General features: G+C 43.8%; 1 protein-coding gene and 1 long non-coding RNA gene across 4 annotated transcripts in view; one reads left to right on the top strand and one right to left on the bottom strand.

Moving 5' to 3' along the window:
• The window catches only part of LOC118289772, a 72,742-nt gene that overhangs the window by 25,481 nt on the left and 27,538 nt on the right, over window positions 1–19,723 (top strand). For 2 of the 3 annotated variants that reach the window (XR_007030029.1, XR_004786241.2), the window contains exon 2: window positions 7,585–7,728. This is a non-coding gene — a long non-coding RNA (uncharacterized LOC118289772). Of the gene's footprint in view, window positions 1–7,584; window positions 7,736–19,723 lie in introns of all 3 variants that reach the window. The other variant, XR_007030028.1, reaches the window with a different exon arrangement.
• On the bottom strand, window positions 679–12,526 carry thbs1b (thrombospondin 1b). Its single transcript, XM_035616763.2, has 23 exons — window positions 12,245–12,526; window positions 12,005–12,089; window positions 11,277–11,836; window positions 10,961–11,036; window positions 10,555–10,638; window positions 10,326–10,435; window positions 9,973–10,098; window positions 8,987–9,083; window positions 7,909–8,082; window positions 7,532–7,708; window positions 7,257–7,430; window positions 6,878–7,005; window positions 6,617–6,769; window positions 6,165–6,383; window positions 5,893–6,000; window positions 5,359–5,518; window positions 5,136–5,254; window positions 3,855–4,089; window positions 3,482–3,709; window positions 3,107–3,378; window positions 2,921–3,018; window positions 2,687–2,826; window positions 679–2,577 (listed from the first exon to the last, which is right to left on the bottom strand). The coding sequence occupies exons 2-23, from the start codon at window positions 12,066–12,068 to the stop codon at window positions 2,570–2,572; spliced, it is 3,510 nt and encodes a 1,169-aa protein (XP_035472656.1). The 5' UTR covers window positions 12,069–12,089; window positions 12,245–12,526; the 3' UTR covers window positions 679–2,569.

Genomic DNA, 19,723 nt, shown 5'->3' with positions numbered 1-19,723 from the left:
ACATTCCTCATGTGGCCTTCATCATCACTGAGACGATGTGTGCCTGTCTGCACAGAGAAAGACCTGAAAGTACAACTCCGTGTTTTCCTCTGGGGTACTTGGCAATCACTTTGACTCTGAGTTTATTCAAGTGTCTGGCATGGCCGCTGCAGTTGACCAAATGAAATCCAGTTGTCTGTGTGATGTCTTCTAATTGGTAAAGGCCTCTGGTAAGTCTGGTCTGAGTCACACTAGTTTGTGTTTAATGTAAAACATGTCTTTGTATTTCCACGTCATCTTATCAACTTCTAGACTCGATCAAACGTTGACTTATTGTGTGATCACACCAAACGAGAAGCGAATTTTAGCATTGCGTTACTGGCGCGAGTTTGTCCTGCATGTGTACACACAACCCGCAAAAATATAATATATCAATGGTAATTGGCTATCGCAACATTGTGTCACTTGAATGTTTCACTCGCGTTTAAATATTAAGCAAGTGAAGCTAATGACGCAAATTTAGTGTCTTTGTGTTATACGCATTGCGTTACTTACATCGCCGGGCGCAAGTGGAGCAAAATTAATGTCTATTCGCTTATGCAATCTCATTTGCTTTGCTTTTGGTGTGAAGGCACCATTAAACCTGGATGAAAAATGTTAACATTTCTCCAATTTGACAAACAAAAAACTAAAGCAGCCTTGAGATTTTAACAACTATTTATTGTCTTGAAGTATGTAACAAAATAGTCGCTAAGAATAAAAACAGCATTTTTTTTTGCTTTGTACAACTAAGAAAATGTATCCAGACAAGCAAACTAATTGTACAAAAATAATGGTAACATTGATACACAATAACAAAAAAATAGGTAAAAACGATAAAGAACAGAACATCCTCACGTCAGTGTGCAAACAGTTTATACAGATGGACGTGCCATTTTGGAAGGCAACAAATCCTGATAAATTATTTAAATAGCATTCACACACACACACATACAGACACAGACACACACACACACACACACACACACACACAAACAGCTAAGATAAAACAGAACAATAATTTATCTGCTAAGACCAGCACTGGACAAAAATTATTCATAAAAAAGACACCTCCCATCTTCACTGGGCTAGATCAATGGGATTGGGAACTTGGTTGTTTTTTCTGTAGATATGAAACGTCATACTATTTACAGCTCATGCTACAGTAGCAGTAAGATGTCCATCATTTCTAAGGCATATGGTTTTGTTTTTGTGTGATCAAATTATACAACAGCAATGAGGTAATATTTGTACATCAAAGATTTTGTTTTTCCATCTCTCTCTGAAGAAAAGGCACTCAAGTCACGTACAGTACACTTCATGCGAATAGACCTTTCTGAAGAATACCAAATTCACTTTGTGCAGTGGGAAATGATAGACAAGAGCATGCACTCTGTTTAACATCTGACTACCTGATTTTAAGTCAGCATTGGATGGATATTTAAAAAAAATACTTTTTCAAAGCATTCAAATTTCCGTTTTCTGCCTACATTGTAGGCAAGAGTCAATAAATTACATGTATTTACATAATTTCAATTTGAAATCCTCAAAAGCTGAGGGAGATCAATCTCTTTAGTGACACAGGCTTTAATTTGAGATTTGGAGTACGTTTGGAACACCTTTGAATTTTCTTGCTCTAACAAAAAAAATTTGTACTGGTTTGATATGGGAAGATTGTTACTTCCATCTCACCCTGAGAGTCAACAAAGCCCACGACATTTGTATGTTCAAAAGATAGCTAACCTAAATTGAATTTGTATTTCTCCTCTCCACAGTTCCTCTTTAGGTAGATAAGTAAAGTCACTTTCTTGTTCCATTCATGACCAATCTTCCATATGCAATACATGCACGAACACAAACATCCACAACATCTTCTTCCCCTTAACTCTCTCAACTCCCAAAATTTAAAAAAAAAGTCCTTAACAACAAAAGTTCCTAAAAAAATGTTATTGCTGTATTCATCCTTGGAGTCCTCAAAAGTCGTATCATTCAGAATCTACATCCTGGCAGATCTGGTAAAGCAAAGGGAAATATTTGAACAGTTTTTTTTCTTTGGGATGTCCATCCAGAAGGTGAAGCAGAAAGGCACACGGGTTGGAGAAGTGAGATAGAAAGACAGAGAGAGATGTAAAGGCTTGGAAGTGCATAGTTATCTATGGGGAGCCGCTCCCGCACAGAGCTGAATGAGTTCTTTCAGAGAGCGAGAGGGCAGGCAGAGCTGGGATAGAAGGGTGTTGGTGTCCTACTGGCAAAAGCTAGAGGGCTTGTTTTCTTCTTTTTTTCCCCAGCTCTCCCTGCTCTTGTGGATGCTAAGGGTGGAGGAGAAGGGGCTCTCTGATCCTCAACTGGCAGTCAGCCGGTTGGTACTCTGCCCGAACCAGCTTCAAGTTACCCTGAGGCTGACCACATGCCCTCTGCCCTGTCCGAGTGTGCTTGCCGCAGAAGAAAGAGTCGCGGATATAAATCGGTCCCTGGACTTTGCATCAGAATACATAAGTTCATACTTTGTACAAAAAAAGGTGCATTCCTCAGAACTTCCTGCGCCATCCATTTATGCATCTGTTAGAGATGAAGAAAAAAAGAGACAATGTATGGAGTTAAATATGGAAAATTGACATGAAGACCAGGAATTGAAATGCTTGCAGTTACACTTCACATAAATCCTTACCTCTGCATTCATACTTGAGGTCTGAGAAGTATACCATCTCTTGTGAGAAGACAAAAAGACCTAGCCTGCCGCCTGCATATGTCTTGTCATAGATGCTTCCAGAATCTGCCATGATCTTTTTGCCTTCGTACATCACAACTCTGTGGAGTAAAAGGAAAAATTAATGTTTAGATGTGGAAATCAAATCCATATGATGTGAACTTCTGTGTTAATTAATTGATGTAAAGTACCCACCTAATATGACCTGTTCTTGGTCTGTGGATGAGATGCCATCTGTAGGCAGTGAAGTCTTTCCAACCAACATTCTTGGGGTCATGCCAGAGAGTGCGGACCTAAAGCATAGGGGAAAAAAACGACCACGGGGTTTTTACATATCCCTAATTACATATTAAAATAATCCACTGGGAGATGAAACCTTACTTGTCCAGGGGTATTCCCAGTGTGCCAAAGGGCATTTCTGAGGTGCTCTCCTGGACCGGTGGTGGAATTAACCACCTTAATGGACAGGCCAGAATAGCCCTGGGCCTTGGTGGGTTTATTTGACCAGTAGGTTTGTGTAATCTGCTTCCACATCACCACATAGAACCTGGAACTGGACTGGTAGCCAAATACGAAGCCGGCATAATCATCATCCCTCTCTGTGTTGATGAAGAAAGTCCCACTGAAGTCCACTCCATTGAACTCATGGTACCCTGATGAAGGAGAAAAATCAAGTTATGAGACTGTTCTCAAAAGACTGCATTCATAATTCTTTATACAAACCCCAGGAAACCCCACACATTATCTTTTGCTCACCAACAGCAATGCCAGGGTCGCAGTTGACAGTCTGAACGAGCTCCTTGCCCTGATGGCGGACAACCCAATTAGGATCAATCTGGGAGGTGCCTTTTGGGTCCAAGGGAACCATCTGGAATTGGCGGAAGTCTGTCTCACTAATGCCAAAGTTTTCGGGACACACATCATAGATGTCAGGGACATTGTCCTGGTCAAAGTCATCTTTGCAAGCATCTCCACGGCCATCACCTGAAAAATAGGTTACATATTCATTTGGAGTTAATACTCAAGGTGTTTTGAAGACTTCTATATATTTTGTGAACTATGTTTCAGTGTATTGCTGTCCAAGAAATTATAAGGGACACCTGTGTCAAACATGGCCCATTTTACTCACCATCAGTGTCCAGTTGGTCAGGGTTGAAGGCCAGTCTGCAGTTGTCCTTATCATCAGGGATGCCATCATTGTCGTCATCATGGTCACAGGCGTCGCCCTTGCCGTCCTTGTCATGATCAGCCTGATTGGCATTGGGGATGTAGGGGCAGTTGTCCAGATTGTTTTGATGTCCATCCTCATCAATGTCCTGGTTGCTGTCACACTTGTCTCCCACACGGTCATCATCTGAATCCACCTGCAATTTCACAGTGTTTTAGCATAAGAGTTATGACTTAATGTATGGCTTAAGGGAAGAGTTAAGTAATAGCATGCTAACATTGATAATTACATTCTGCCATGTTTATTGCCATTCAACATAGTTTCCTGCTTCCCTAGTTCTTTCATCTCTCCTCCTCTGCATTCTTTAAAGACTTTCCTTGGGCTCCAATCACTCTTTGCCTCTGTAAAGCTGCCAAGCTCAATTTGTCCAAGCTCTGTTGGCAGTTTTCATCTACTTTTCTTTCTACAGGACCCTGTTGCTCCCCCTACTCCAATTTGCTTGTTGAGCACCCCCAGCATCTGCAGGGAAAGGCAGAGTCATGCTAGCCCTACTTGGCAGGACTAGACACCTTGCGGCACAAAGAAAGAATAAGGCCAAGGGGGTTAACAGAAGTGTGCGTGAGGGATTTGAGTAACTATGTTGAATCAAAACTTCTGCTGTTGAAGATCTCAACCTTTAAAGAGGGTATTTTTGTTCACTTTTGTACTCCCTGTGCCCAGGTTTGGACTTGTCTCTTTTGGCCTTAAATTGCAGTGTGCAATTCTCCTTAAAAACCACATCAGCATTGACTTGTTCCCCGCCTTCCCCCATCCTTTTTTGTTCCTCAACACATTCCTATTTCTCATTGTAGCATAGCACAGGTGGACTGAGCAGGCCCGTGGTGCACCAACAGGGCATGGACACAGCCCAGGGCCATTCCTCAGTAATATCCAGTCTAGGGCCTCTTCCCTCACATTAGCTCGCTAACGTCAATGGGCCATTGAAAAGACCCCTAGCCCCCCACTACGCCTTATTTAACTGATGTGCCCTTGAGCTGCACGCAGGCTTTACTCCACCTTTACATGGCGTGATAAAGCTTAGACAGCTAATCACTGAGGCTCTCTCTCAACTCAAAGAGAGATATATGCTGAGCTATAGAGAACGACAGGGAGATGAATGTGGAGTATTGTTGGTGGGTGAAGTGGAAGGAAATGGGGAAGGGCAGTGTGTGCGTGTGCGTGCGTGCGTGTGTGTGCACACACCTGATCAGGATTATGTTCCAGAGGGCAGTTATCGCACATGTCTCCTACGCCGTCCAGATCTGTGTCTCTCTGGTCAACATTGTACACAAGGGGACAGTTGTCCTTCTCATTTAGTATACCTAGAAAATGGATAGTGACATTTATGAAGAATTTCTTTAAAAAAAAAAGCACAACAATGTAGATGTTCCAAAGAATGTTTTTAACTTAAGTTTCCAGTACTCACCATCTCCATCGATGTCCACAGCACAGGCATCTCCCTCCCCGTTGTTGTCTGTGTCGGTCTGGTCTGGGTTACTGTTGTAGGGGCAGTTATCGCAGCGGTCACCCACATCGTCACGATCATAATCATATTGCCGGGGGTTGAAGACAAATGGACAGTTGTCCTGTTTCAAGAGGAAGGAGAAACAGTTGTTATTTGCTGTCATAGTGCAAGTAGATGTACTTGCAAGGATGCAGAATGAAAAGCTGCTTTATTTTTAGGCCTTGTCCCAAATCTAATGTTGGGATTAGCAAACACATACAGTGCAGCTCCTTCAGAGCTTCACTTCAGTGTTGGAATTTAAGGGAATTTGAGGTTTTGGCTCAGGCAGGGGAGAAACATTTGCTTTCCTGCTGAGCCTTCCCACCCCTTCCCCCCTCTCCACCTGCCCTTTTTATTAGACAGCATGAATGATGAATGCAAAAATCACAGTCAGAGATCACACACACACAGTCGCTTGTGCACTGTTATGGCCACATCTGGAGAGGTTTCATTTACCCTATCATCAGGAATTCCATCATTGTCATCATCACTGTCACAAGCATCTCCAATGCCGTCCTTATCGTAATCTTCCTGCCCAGAGTTCGGAAGGTTGGGGCAGTTGTCCTGAATAAGAGACAACATTGTCAGGAACTCAGAGATTATAACAAACATGTAGGTAACTTTAACTCTCTAACAAATGTAAGTGACTCATACTTATGAGTATAGGAAAGTGACTTTGCTTCACCAAATTTTTTAGTCATCTTAGAGCCTGCTTCACCATTACCTACCTTTTTGCAGTGGTAGGTGGCGTTCTCCACACAAACCAAGTCGGCGTTGGGCCATCCATCCAGATCTGTGTCCTCTCCACAGATATGACCATTGCCAGCATAACCAGGCCTGCACTCACAGCGGAACATGGGATCAGCGAAGTGTCCGAGGTAGTTGCAGCGGGCATTTTTGTTGCAGTCGTGACTTCCATCGAGGCAGGGATTACGAGGTGTGCACATCTGTCAGAGTGGTGGGAAGTTTCAAAAATCCGTTAGAATCAGACTGGCTTTGCATAGTCCAAATTCCCAGCATGTTGTTCTTAAAAAAGGCGTCACTTTCATCACAATAAATAAGCGTGTTCTTGCCCTGATGAAATATGAGTTGTTTTACATTACACAACTAATCTTGTTATCGGTATTTAAATATCTCTCATCAATCTCATCAACTTGTATATCTTCCTGTCTGTACTTGCCTGTTTGTTTGCAGCAGCGTACTCCACGCCTCTTCCAAAGGGCTGGGGTCCAGAGTAGCGAGGAGGGCAGGGCAGACAGTTGTAGCCAGGTTCTGTGTTCTCACAGCGGTGCACGCCATTAAACTCAAAGCAAGCATCTGGCACCTCCTTGCACTGTTTTTAGGATAAAAGGAAGATTTGCGATCATTAACCAAGACAGTTGTATGTCTCTACATGTTTATAGCTGACAAAATCATAGCACAAGAGCTAAGGAATTTTTACCTCATCGACGTCTTTGCACTTGACACCATTGCCGGCGTAGCCAGCTGGACACTTGCCACATTTCCAGGAACCATCAGGGAAACTGGTGCACTTTGCCCCAGCAAAGCAAGGGTTGGACAGACACCCATCTGAAAACAGCAACGCTGACTCATTATCAATGCATCCTCTGCTAGGTATCCTTCAGATGTAACCATTATATTTAAACAAGGTAAATCCCATTAAAGTGATGACCGCACTGTGAAAGGAGATCCAAGTATAAAGTATTAAAGTAAAGCTGAGTAATAAAGCTTGCAATAGAAAAAACTAATGTAGTAAGTTAATGCTCAGTAAAGACCACAGGACAAAAGTAGAAGCTCTGTAAGCGATTAAAATGCCTCACCGATGGGGCAGGCTTTCTTGTTACACATCTGAGTGTCTTTGGCTTCACCAACACACTCTTTTCCTCCGTATTTTGGTCCAGGGTCATTGCACAGGCGTTTACGAGTCTGGACACCACCTCCACAGGTGAGAGTGCAGGTATCCCATGGTGACCAGGGCCCCCAGTTGCCATTGACTGAGGGAAGACAAGAAGAAAACCCATTTCATTCCTATTCATACTGTATAAGAAACATACATGCTACCAGGCAGTGAATACCATCAGCTTGTGGGACTTACTGGGGCATGGAGACATCTGACATTTCTCTGTTTGTCGGCCCTCTCCCGCGCAGTCCTTGCCTCCGAGCTGAGGGATGGGGGAGTTGCAGAGGCGGATATGGGTGATGACACCAGAACCACAGGTGACGGAGCAGGAAGACCAGGGTGACCAATGGCTCCAGCCGCCGTCCTGCTTGACTAAAGGCCCCAAAGAAAAGGTTAGAGGTCAGTTATCAGGAAAGAAATTGTTGGACCACTGTGGCACTCGCATTAAGTCCCACAGATGATGACAAACTTGCTAAACGCAGAGTAAAATGTAAGTACATGTGGCTGCTCAACGGGATCCACTTGATTGTTTGTGTCTGGCCGATGGGCGAGAGTATGTTGAGTTAACTCACAGCGTTTGTCACACTCCTGGAGGTAGCAGTCGCGGGTCTGCACAGAGGTGCCCTCGCAGTTGTTATTGATACGGTCACAGGAGCGCCCGCGCTGCTGGATGCCCCGCCCACATGACACGGAACAATGGGTCCATTCAGACCACAGCGACCAGCCGTCCTCTGCATAGTCACTCGCTGAGTAGGAGGGAGAGAATATGAGAGAGAGGGAAGAGGGAGACAATAAAAGAGCTATTCCAGTGAGGCAGCACCCCCTCCACAAACACCCCCAAGCCTAAATGAGGAGAAAAAGCTCTTAAAGCGGAGGACTAATGGTGAGGATTTAGGTGGGGCTTCGACAGAGAGAAGGCCTTCTGTTGAGGGAGTGAGAGGGCGGCCATTAAAACACCGTGATATGCTGGGGAAATAGAAAGGACCACTGTCCGCAGGATACGTTGGGATGCCCCATCAACTTGTGTTTTCCTAAAGAGGAAACAGATTTTGCAAACACGGCCCTGGTATGTAATGACTTCAACAAGTGGCTGAGGTCAGGATGAATGTGGCTCCCCTTGTTTATTTAGGTTTTGGGGAGGCACTGCAGCCAAGTTTGCATAGGTATGAAGAACATGTCACTTTCCCTCATGTAGAAGATGGGCTCCACTAAACAGCCAGCCAATTTTCCGTCCCGCTTTAACCAATTTAGCAAATTGCAGCCATTTTGACTCGAAGATTCAAAGATGTTTTGGTGCACAAAGCGCCTATGTTCCAAACACATAAGCACCCTTTTATTTACTCGGATGTGAGTGCAGTTAAATCATCTCTAAAATTAAAGTGTTTTCTCTGGGATATAACCTTTTACATGAAGGGAATATTTGTGGCATTTTTTTTGTTTATATGGCAAATAACCCAGAAACGGCTCAGTCAGTGAATGAGGCAGTGTTTGACTGATCTGTGTTGAAGCATATACATTCTCTCTTACAGGCAACATTTAAATACAGACTCTTACAGTGCAGGTTTACATAACTGTCATCGCAGTTAACTCTCCAATAACTGTGCAGATTTTAACAATATGAGTTGGGCTGTAGAGAACAGAAATGCTTACGTGTTCCACAGCGGGGGCAGCACTCTCCGTCAGGAACAGTGGCATTAGCACAGGGGATCAGGGGGCAGGAGATCTTGCGGCACACAGTAGCAGAGTTCTGCACAAACACAGAGATTAAATTTATGGTTAAACATTAGGTCAAATATGTGGATATCCCTCAAATGTTGAGACGGTTGTCTTCTGAATGTAGTCCAGGCACTTGACAGAGCTACTAATCTTGAGAAGATTGTTGCGTAAACCTATTTAAATAAGTTAGTGTTACTGGGTAATGTTTTATCCAAGTCTCTTAGGCCATATCCGTGCAACCAACTCATTAAACATCTGAGTTTGCACAGATTTACAACGCCAGAAGAAGTAAAAAGCCGAGTTCTGGCTGAGAACAAAAACTCCTGCAGACAGGCACCTGCCCACTGGGAAAGGGGAGGGTGGGGATGATGAGGCATAATAATGGAGGTTGGTTTTTACTGTCGAAACGATCTGGGCAATGAGCCCCAGACAAGTAAAGCAAGCCTGCCAGTGCAACCTTTGCGGTTGCACTGTGAATGACTCTGGGAACTGCCTCTAACTACACATGGTAATGTTCTCATTCCTGAAGCTGAGCACTGACGGGGAAGACAACTAGTGTATCAGTAGAAATGCTTGGATCTTCCACGCCAAGTATTTTGCACGGTGAATCCATCCCTCATATCCAGCTGTCAGACACAGGGTCTTGCTCTTAATTATGGGCAACGCCTCACTTTAAGTCTGGTCAAGTACCTCTTGGTGCTCGAGATTAACTTCTGACAACAGGCGTCTCATCACCACAGTAAAAAGACTGTTGGTCTTCTGCCAGGCCGTCACACTAATTACTGACCAGGTCAGTTGAGTGGTGTTAAGTATGTCTCACAGACAAGTCGGAGCATGAGAGTGCGTCCACTCACACGTGTGTTTAAGCACTTAAGGCACAATAAACACAAGGTGATGGGAGCGCACTCTGGAGATCTCACCTGACAAGTGCACTCGGTGCAGTCGTCGACGGTCCACTCGTCTTTGTTCTTGTGCACGATGCCGTTGTGGATGCAGACGCCGCCGGGGAATTCAATGCGGGTCTTGATCAGCTTGTTCTCATGCGTCTTGGAGGGAGAGAACACAGCTATGTTAGACAAATGTGTTGGATTTACATTTCAATAGCAATTGCGCTGACATTATTTTGCTGGACAACTGCACACAGGATATTACCCAAGAAACCACAGACACACACACACACACACACACACACACACACACACACACACACACACACACACACACACTGACAGATGGGCAGGCAGGCAGACAGTCTGGTGGGTTTCCTTCTCACCAGCTGTCGGAGCTCATTGGACAGCTCCTTGACCACAACGCCGAGGCCCTTCAGCTCCTTGAACATGCTGACCAGGTCGTCGCAGGAGAAGCCACAGACCATCTGCAGGTCTTCACAGGCACAGAAGTCGTTAGGAGTTAACACAGGTACACCACAAACAAGACGTGAGCTGGTCTAACGGGTTATATAATGGGAAGTCCACATGTCGGTGACATGCAGCCGTGTTTACCTTTCGTCTTATGTCCGGTGTACTCTGTTCTGATGGCTGAGGAGCCATTGAGGTTCTCAAGGATCAGGGTTTCAGACGTCATCGCTAAAAAGAGAAATTGTGAATCAAATTTTAAAAAATCTGCACACATTAGTATTAATAAGGACGTTTTTTTTAATCTATACAACACATCTCAGAGCTTTAAATTTCCATGAAAAGTTATTAGTTACTACTTTGCACCCCAGTAGACATAATAAAAGACCCTCAAGAGATGTTAGTTAAACTGACATTCCTCTGTAACAAGTGGTAAACAGCTCCATTGGGAGTTTTCTGTGTCTATCAGCAGACATATTTCTCTGATAGGGACTCAGTAGTGCATGATGAGGGATGAGTAAACACTCTAAACATCGTGGTGGTGATTACTCACAGCTCTTGCATCCTTTGTTGCGGAGGATGGCATCGAGTGTTGTTCCGAACACAAACCGCACGTTTTGCAGGACCCCCTGTAAGCATCGATGTTCAAGTTTAAGCAATATTGCCCGGTGCAACGTGAAAAAAAACAACCCATTTAATAACTACAACACACCGAAAGATTTGAATTAATAAACATATTCGGTCATGCCATATGACGCCTTTTTTTCTTCTTTTTTTTTACGCATTTGCGCATTTGAGTTTTTAATCTGTGACAACGTGTGAAAGGAGACTGAATGGCTACTGAAGAGACTAAGTCGCCGTTCTCTCACCATGAACCTGTCTTTCACCGCGCCCTTGCCAATCCGGAGCTGCGCGCTGACCGGGGTCTCGTGCGTCAGGATGCTCTGGATGGGCGCGTCCAGCTCCGCGGTGTTCACCTCGTCGCATCCCGCGTACAGCACCGCGCGGTCCTCCTGCACGAACAGGGTGATGTTCTTCCAGTGGCCCGTGGCCAGGTCCGCCTCCTCGATGGAAACCACCTGCTGCTTGTTCTCGGTGGAGAAGACGATGTCCAGGGTGTTCGCCTTGCCGTTGGAGACGATCTCGAACACGGGCCCGGTGGCGTCCCGCTTCTCCACGGTCAGGAGGCTCCCCCTGGTCCGCTTGGACTGCTTGAAGTTGAGCAGCAGGAGGAAGCCCCTCTCCTCGTGGATGGAATCGATCAGGTCCCTGAAGGCGCCCTCGGGGACCGGGGGGATCAGGTCCGGGTTGAGGATCTTGTAGGCGGGGCTGTACGGGTCGTCTCCCTTCACCAGGGTGACCCCGTGGTTCTTCTTGGGGACTTGGATCAGATCGAACAAGTCGTACACGCTGTTGTCGTCTCTGCTCTCTGCGGGGTGGATGACAACACGCACTCAGCCTTTGTGTCGTTGTATTCACCCTCAGTGCCTCCCCCGGCCCCTTGCACTCATTAAAAAAATGACAATTTATTTCCTACTTGAGAAGAGAAGAAGGCTGATATTCAGAAAAGTTCAAGTTGCCTCCAAGTCCGACTCACCTGCGACTCTCGTACCCTCGCACTTCCAAAGCATCAACAGCAAAAATATGTCTGTCAGCCTCATGGTGAAACACCGACCTGCTGCCTGTGACAAATTAACCCCCCCCCAAAATAAAAATAAAATAAACATTTACATGTCAATTAAAGTCACTATACACCAGGGTTAGAATAATTGGTTTCAAGTTCATCATTTATGCAGCTGCAGAAATAGTTGCATGCCTCAGAATCTCTGCCACTCACCTGCTTGACGAAAACAGCAGATCAACAAAAAAAAAAAAAATCGATAAAATCCTGCAAAAAATGTGTAGAAATCCAGCAATTATTCTCAGGAATTAGTTGATAGAGAATTTTTTTAACAGGGCGAAAAAAAGTCCACAATGAAAAAGACGAAAAATTATAAAATATTAGCGTTTTTTTTCCTTTGATTTTTTTTTTTCTTCTTCTTCTTTTCTTGATTAAAGAACTTGTCCTCGCTGGTGTCGGGCAGCTAAAAATTCTCCCTTTTTAAGCCGAGGGTGGACAAAGTGCTATTTAAATAGTTTGATGCCATTCCTAAGAAGTGGCCTCGTCCAATCACGGTGAGGGGAGAAAAAGGGACGAGCTTATCCTCAGAGAGAGAGAGAGGGAGGGAGAGAGAGAGAGAGACTTTCCACTGTTTGTTGCGCTCAGACTTTTAATGGACCAGTGTTTCCTCTCACAGCTTCCATCCATCAGTCCTCTGAGGCATTTCCATCTCAGAAATCTTCATAACACACGATACAATTACTGCAATATTCCTATTTCCCTATTCTAGTAGCCTATAGTGTAAAAAAGCAGAAAAAAAACTGTCACTTCAAAATTTTGATACTGAAATTACTACATTATAAAGCTCCGAGTTGCTGCAATATACCCATAATATAAATATAATATTGTTGGTTCATAACAAACTATTGACTATTTTTTTTATTAGTTAAATTTAAAATTAAAAATTGACATGGTGCAAAAGAATGCCAATAATTTCCCCCTATGAGACATATACGTTGTATATCCTTAAATTAACAACAGAATTACTACAACTCCTTATTTATTTTCAGTATAGACTATAAGTCCTCAACTCGTTGCAGTTCCACCTCCGTCCGCTAGGAGCCGACGTGAGTTCACTGGAGAGGCGCCTCAGGCTGTTCAAGGTGCAGCGTAGCTGCAGCACACCTGGACTGACATTCAGATTTACACAGATGAAATAAAGTTAATAGTAAAATGTTAAAATACTTTTGAACATATAGAAAATCAATTCTGATTTGGTGACTGACCCAAACCTCACTCAGGTTCATTCAGAGTTCAGCGTGTTAATTAAAAAACGTTTGACATTTTTACCTTAATTCTTATATTCTGTTTTTAGAGCCTTTTTAATATTTATTGAGGGACTTCATACATACAGCAAATTTTACTGATGTATAGTCCCTGTCAAATAAAAAACAAAGACACCAGTGTCCAAGTCTTCAGTGTTTTCCCCAATATGTCAGTCCTGATTTCAGACGCATGTAGGTAGCAAACAGATGCCTGCTCAGAAACGTCACACCGTGTAGCAATAATTTTGATATTAACTTTGTTTAAAATAACCATGGTTAGTCAGTGATTAAGCAGTGTGAGAGTAGCATAGTCACATCTTCCTCGGTCCTTCACATATTCATCTATAGAAGCTGATCCTTTATATTTTATGCTGGAGGATCATCCAAGTAAACTCCCAAAAAAACTGCTTATATTGAATAATAAATGTAATTTGTAGGGAGAATCTCCTTGACATTTACAGTAAACGGTGGTGAGATGAATGTACGTACTGTAAATCAATTTTTCCAGACAATTGTAATGACAGTGATTATTTCTGGCAGTGATTAACGTTTCAGTCACTGGCTCTTATTTGCTTTGGTGTGGTAGATCTACATCATCAGTGTTCTGTGCGGCGTTTCATCAGTTTCTTCAAACTGTACATGCAGAACAGGATAGAACGAACAGCAAATGTAACAGCGCATGCCCCTTCTCCTCTTCTGTGTGATAACAGGCTGTGTTTTGACTACCTGGCGATGGTAAACAGATCTGCCTATGACAGATCAGTAATAACAGCTTTTGGCTTGTTTCACAGACACAGAGAAACTCAACCTCTTTTGGCCGTACAGTGCTAATTATCTACTTGCTCTCACACACAATGCGATAGGTATGAGTGTAGCAGAAAGGTGTGCACAAATCCCTTCGTGCGGAGATGGAAGCTGCACCCTGAAGGGTCCTGAGGTCAGAGCTGAGCTGACTCCTGTGGTGCCTGCGAGTCTCGGTCTCAGATCAGGCACCTCGATGGAGATTGCAGGGAAGCTTGTTTCAGCCCGTGGAGACTTCACTGTCACCGCTTCAGATGCCAGGGTAGTTAACTGCTGCACAGTGTAATACACCAGTTGCAGATTTGTTGTTTTGGGAAGGCGTTGACCTGGGTGAACAAATGGACCGACTCTTGCTTGAGTGACGCACAATTTGGAAGCTTGTTTAAGCTCATTTAAGACCCATGTTAGTGTTTGGTTGTTATTTAGTAAACTCAGCCTGTGAAGAAGAAAGCACATGTGCAGGGGGGGGAGAAAAAATGCACTGCTGTTTTTGGCAGATGAAAATATAAATAAAAGGATGAAGGGGATATTAATCTGAATACACACACGCTGCCACACACATTCGCTGCAGACTGCTGGTGTAGACATGTGCGTGTACGGTGAAGATGCATGAGCACATGGACACTGCATGTCCTCCTCTTTTTCCTTTTCCCTTTCTTTCATGTTTTGCAACATGGGCAAAATGAGGAGACAAACAAGGGAAGAAGGTGGGGAAGGAGAGGAGGGAAAAGGAGACGAGAAAGGAGAGGAAACGTAACAAAACAAGGGGGTTGTGAGGAAAAGAGCGGTAGTGGAGAGACAAGGGGAAGGGAAAGGAGGAAAGGAGGAACAAAGAAATAATGGGTGGAGGAGGAAAGAAAAGGAAAAATTTAAAAAGAAAACATACATGTCTTTTCATAGATATTCATCCATTAGCAGCAGTGGCACCATGCATGATCTCGGCTAACACATTTTCCCACAATTCCCCTGTTTTGGGGTTTTGGACTGGTTGGCGGAAATAAACCCAGCTCGAGGCTGGAGAGGATCAGATTTATTGATAATGAAAATGAATATTTGCAGCCGTACAGTGTATAGAGATCTCTCACTTGTGCAGTGTTACAAGGGTGCTGAAGTGTGTGTTTGTTGTTCAGCAGGCAGAGACTCTTCCTGAGGTCACACACAATCAGATGGGAGATTACTGGTGTTATTGCTCTGTGCACAATGCAGGACCCAGACAGACAGACACACACACACACACACACACACACACACACACACACTCACCAACAACCCCCTCTCTGCTTCTTTACGGTAATTAACCAGCACAAAGTAAACAAACACGGAGCTTCATTGGCCAAACTATTCACTAGTCAGATTTTTAGTACTTTGCTCTTTTTAAAATTACCGTCAGGTTAATGCAAAACTTGCTAGACTTTTATAATGTTGCTTTATGGTAAACCCAAAAAAAGTTTTGTTTTCATAATTCTGAACAATGAAGGGACCGTTTACACTTTCGGTCTGTATGGGACAAACGCAATGAGATCTCATGCCAAAATTAATTTTCCGGTGATGCAGACGCCGACAGCTGACCACCTGTGCGTATCTTTCTTTGGGTCTCCTCCCTGCTTTCACAAATTCCTAATAAACTACTCATAGGAGTGTTCACCCATGATGACATTGCTGCTCCCGAGCCAGGACCATTAGCGGGGAAAAGACATTGGTTGCCTGCAAGCAGGGCTGATCTGTGATTTCTAAATATCTAATAGTGTCTAGGAATGTAGTCTTGATCCAGTTCCATCTTCAGCCTATTAGGAGGTCACGGTGTGCCAGCTTCTTTTCAGGGGCTTCCATGGACAATGTAATTTGCATTCCAGAGCTCAGTGGGCTGGTGGTGGTGGTGGGGGTGGGGGGAGAAAGATGTTTGGGTGTTCTGAATCATCTGATATAATTGCTGCTGAGAGCGTAACTGCTGATTCTGTTTAATTCTAATGGGGCCGCCGATGAAATGTTTTCCCCAAATTTGGCAAATGAATACAGCAGCAGGCTGTTTTGACCATTAGCGATGTCACAGCTGTTAACCAGCTGTTTATTGCTCAGAGAAAATGACACTCATAAATGAGGAATTACAGGCAGCGGAGTGACAACCTTTTGATTGATTTCCTGGTGTGCTGGCGTCACCCAATATTCACCAAATTCAATGAAAACAAAGGACACATGCTGTTTAAATCAAGTGCAGTGACATTATTGATCCACGACCGTCATTGAAGTCACTCATTACTAAATCATTTCCTGTATTAAATCCATCCCTAAGCAGGAGGAACAGTAAAACAGTGGCAGGCAGTTTGCAAAAGCAGTTTGAAGCTTTCACTCAAGATTTGTGGATTTTGAATACCCTATTGCTTCAGATACAAACCAGACTCCTCATAGCTAGGTCAGATAAATCCATAATCATCATAATCCACAGTTAAGTTTTCGAGCACCTAAAACTGAGAAGTTTGGAAATGCTGTTGTCCTGTGGATGAGTAAAAAAAACTAAGACCTTTTGGAAAGGATGGTACAGTTCCCTATATTTGCTTCCTGTTTGGTTCTTATCAGTCACAGCTCGACTACTCGCTGTGAATGTTAAAAGTTTTAAGAACGTGTTGTCGCTCCAAGAGAAGAAGTTTCTGAGGCAGTATGTTGACACCTTGAGCTAAATGCTACCATCAGCTTGCTGACAGGCTCATAAAGACAAAGCTTAGATGTTGATGTTCGCCATCTTGGTTTAGCGTATCAGAATGCAACCTCTTGCTATTTAGCACTAAACACAAAGTACAGCTGCGGCTGATGGGAAATGTCACAAACCAAAATCAAATTAAAGTTGTGACTAGATTACAAGTCAGAAGATCACCAAAATAATTGTGCAAAATTAGCGTCATCGAGGTGCTACAGCAAAGCTCAGGGGATCAGCAAAGTCTGTAGGGCTCATCCCCCGGGGATAATGAATGTCTGTCCAAAAAGACATGGAAATCCGTCCAATAGATTTTTGAGATGATTCAGTCTGGGCCAACACACCAGCACCTTTAAAACATGATATTTTGTAACCATAGGCATCATTTTGGAGGGAATTTCAAACAGTGGCCATTCTTTACGACACATTCCTCCCGTAACCAAACACAAACTGCGGTGACCTGGGCAAAAACGTCAATAAACAACTGTCAGCGGGCCTTATTTGGAGATATAGAGAGGTCACCTGCCACATCCACATTCCTGACATACCTCTGTAGCGTACATAAATATCCTCGGAGCCTTGTTCCATATGCCCCGTCCGTTTATCTGCATAAGAGCCTGGTCAGAAATCACTCTGATTGCATCTGAGCTCACAACAAGAGGCTCCGCAATAACCCGCCGTTGACGTGAAGGAAAGGCAAAGGATGTTTTCACACAGCTGATTCTGATGGACTTTGTTCACGTTCAACGGCGGCAGTTTTGGTTAGGAGCGATGTTTTTCCCCAGACAATTTCGAATGACGTCAATGTCCCCGAAGCACTTTATCAGAGAAAGTGTAGTGTTGCAACAGACGCAAGAGGGCACGGACCAAAACGGGAGAATCAGTCCAGACCTGTGCAGCCAAAATCAGGCAACACACAATTAGATGAGTGTCTCAGCTGTTACAGAGAATGGGTGTGGATCAGGACCTGGCAGTGACATGAAAAGACAAAGAGAAAGAGCCGCCCAGTGAGGCCTTGTTTAAAAACTACCTGCACCTACGGGCACTTCACACCCTGGCATGGCCGCCGTCTCTTACCGTCCCAGCAACCCTCATATGTTTACATCTGGTGTAATGGTTCTACTGAAGGTTGTGCACCACTCCTTGTTTGTCTTTCAGTCGAATCTGACATACTATCCTGCACCGCACTGTGGAGTGAACACAGCCCAAAGCAGCTGATTCAACTTGAACGACTGAGATGGTTTTAGTGGCCTCGGGCCGTCAGAGAAAACTGCACAACATGTTCAGAGAGCAGTTTGACGTGCAGCTCTTGTCCCCTCGCGGTATTAGACCTTTTGTTTGATTCTAATACTTTTGAGAGGGAATTGTTTGGCTTTTATGCATCACATGTGAAGCACTTTGAATTGCCTTGTTGTTCCTCTTAAATCTTTCTGTCTCTCTAGACTTCTTTGACAAACACCAATGGGCCTGATTAGACAACTGATATGGTTCTGAATCCAATCAGCCATCGTCTTCTGATCAATTCATCTGTACCACACTGCTGTTGTACAACATCTTTCCTTTGACCCCTTTGTGACCACCCCCCCCCCCTCTGAGGGTCACAACAACCAGGTTAAGACCCTCGGAGTGAGACGACATCTTTCAGCAGTTATTTGGTGCATGAGCGGCTGCATGACTGTTCATTGAGTCCTCCCACCACCTGCTCGCTCAGGAGCCACTTGTTGTAATACATTAGTGTCCCTGCAGTGATTCCAACAACCCCCCCAGAGGTACTTCTCAGTAAACAATAAATATAGGTCATTTAAGGTATTTCGAAATGACTAACGCTGCTGTTAATGGTTCTGTGGGCGTCTGAGTCATTCTGGCAGTGAGCAAAAGTTAATTGGATGCTCAAAGCAAACAATAAACGGGTGCCTCCGTGGGTGGCCGCTTTATGCAATTTTTGTATTGTGATATCACTGCTGTGTAAATTGTAAGAAAACACATTTTTTTGTAAATCAAATAAAAAACACTATGCACACAAAAAAACAGTGAGGAATGTGCGTGTTTACCAAACCCAGTGACGTACAGTAAGCAAAGCTATGACTAAGACTTTCAAAGTCGTCGGATCGCCGTGCAGTTCACATTACACAACTTAGTGTCTTGTGATCACAAGTCTCACAGTCGTTGTGAGTACATACTACACGACTGACTGGCAACAGGGGGTCACACACTACATGATCTTTCACCAAGAGGAGAAGTCCTGCGCTCTGATTGGCTGTAGTGGTCACTGATTTGTTAAGATATTTACCCTTTTTGCCTGTTTTCGCCTTTGAAGAGATCACACCCGCCGTTTGGCGACTGCTGACTGAACTCTGATTTGTCGCCGATCTGCATCTTTAAAGGACGAGTTCCAAAATGTAAAAAAAGTCTAAAAATCGTGTTGTGTGAACTTAAAAAATGTACTTCAGATACTAAATATTTTATTAAAAGCCAGCGTAGAAAAAATTGGATATATTTCTGTCATCTCTCTGTTAATATTGTCTCGTAATCCTTCCTCATTCGCTGCCTACATTTTGTAAAATTAAGTTATTATAAGATATACTATAAAAATACTATATATACACTTTTATTTATCTTTGTCTAATGTGGCAGGAGTCACAATCCCAATGTCAGAGAGCAATGCAATGAGGAAGCGTAGACAAATTGGTCCCAGCTTTAATTTACTGTCGTTTTTTTCACTTGCGACACGTGCAAACGCCACGTTTCATTCAATATCAAGCTCTTTGCTTTCTGGAGGCAACATCTTGACTGTATTGTGTTACTTCATGTTGTCAGCGGGATTGTAGATGCAGCGGGACCTTGGAGGTAATGTGTACATGTTCTGCAGTTTAACGTCTTTACAAAAGGCTTATGTGTGGC

Source organism: Scophthalmus maximus, chromosome 18 (assembly GCF_022379125.1).
Source record: "Scophthalmus maximus strain ysfricsl-2021 chromosome 18, ASM2237912v1, whole genome shotgun sequence".
Taxonomy (NCBI): Eukaryota; Metazoa; Chordata; class Actinopteri; order Pleuronectiformes; family Scophthalmidae; genus Scophthalmus; species Scophthalmus maximus.
This window is presented reverse-complemented; position numbering and strand designations above follow the sequence as displayed.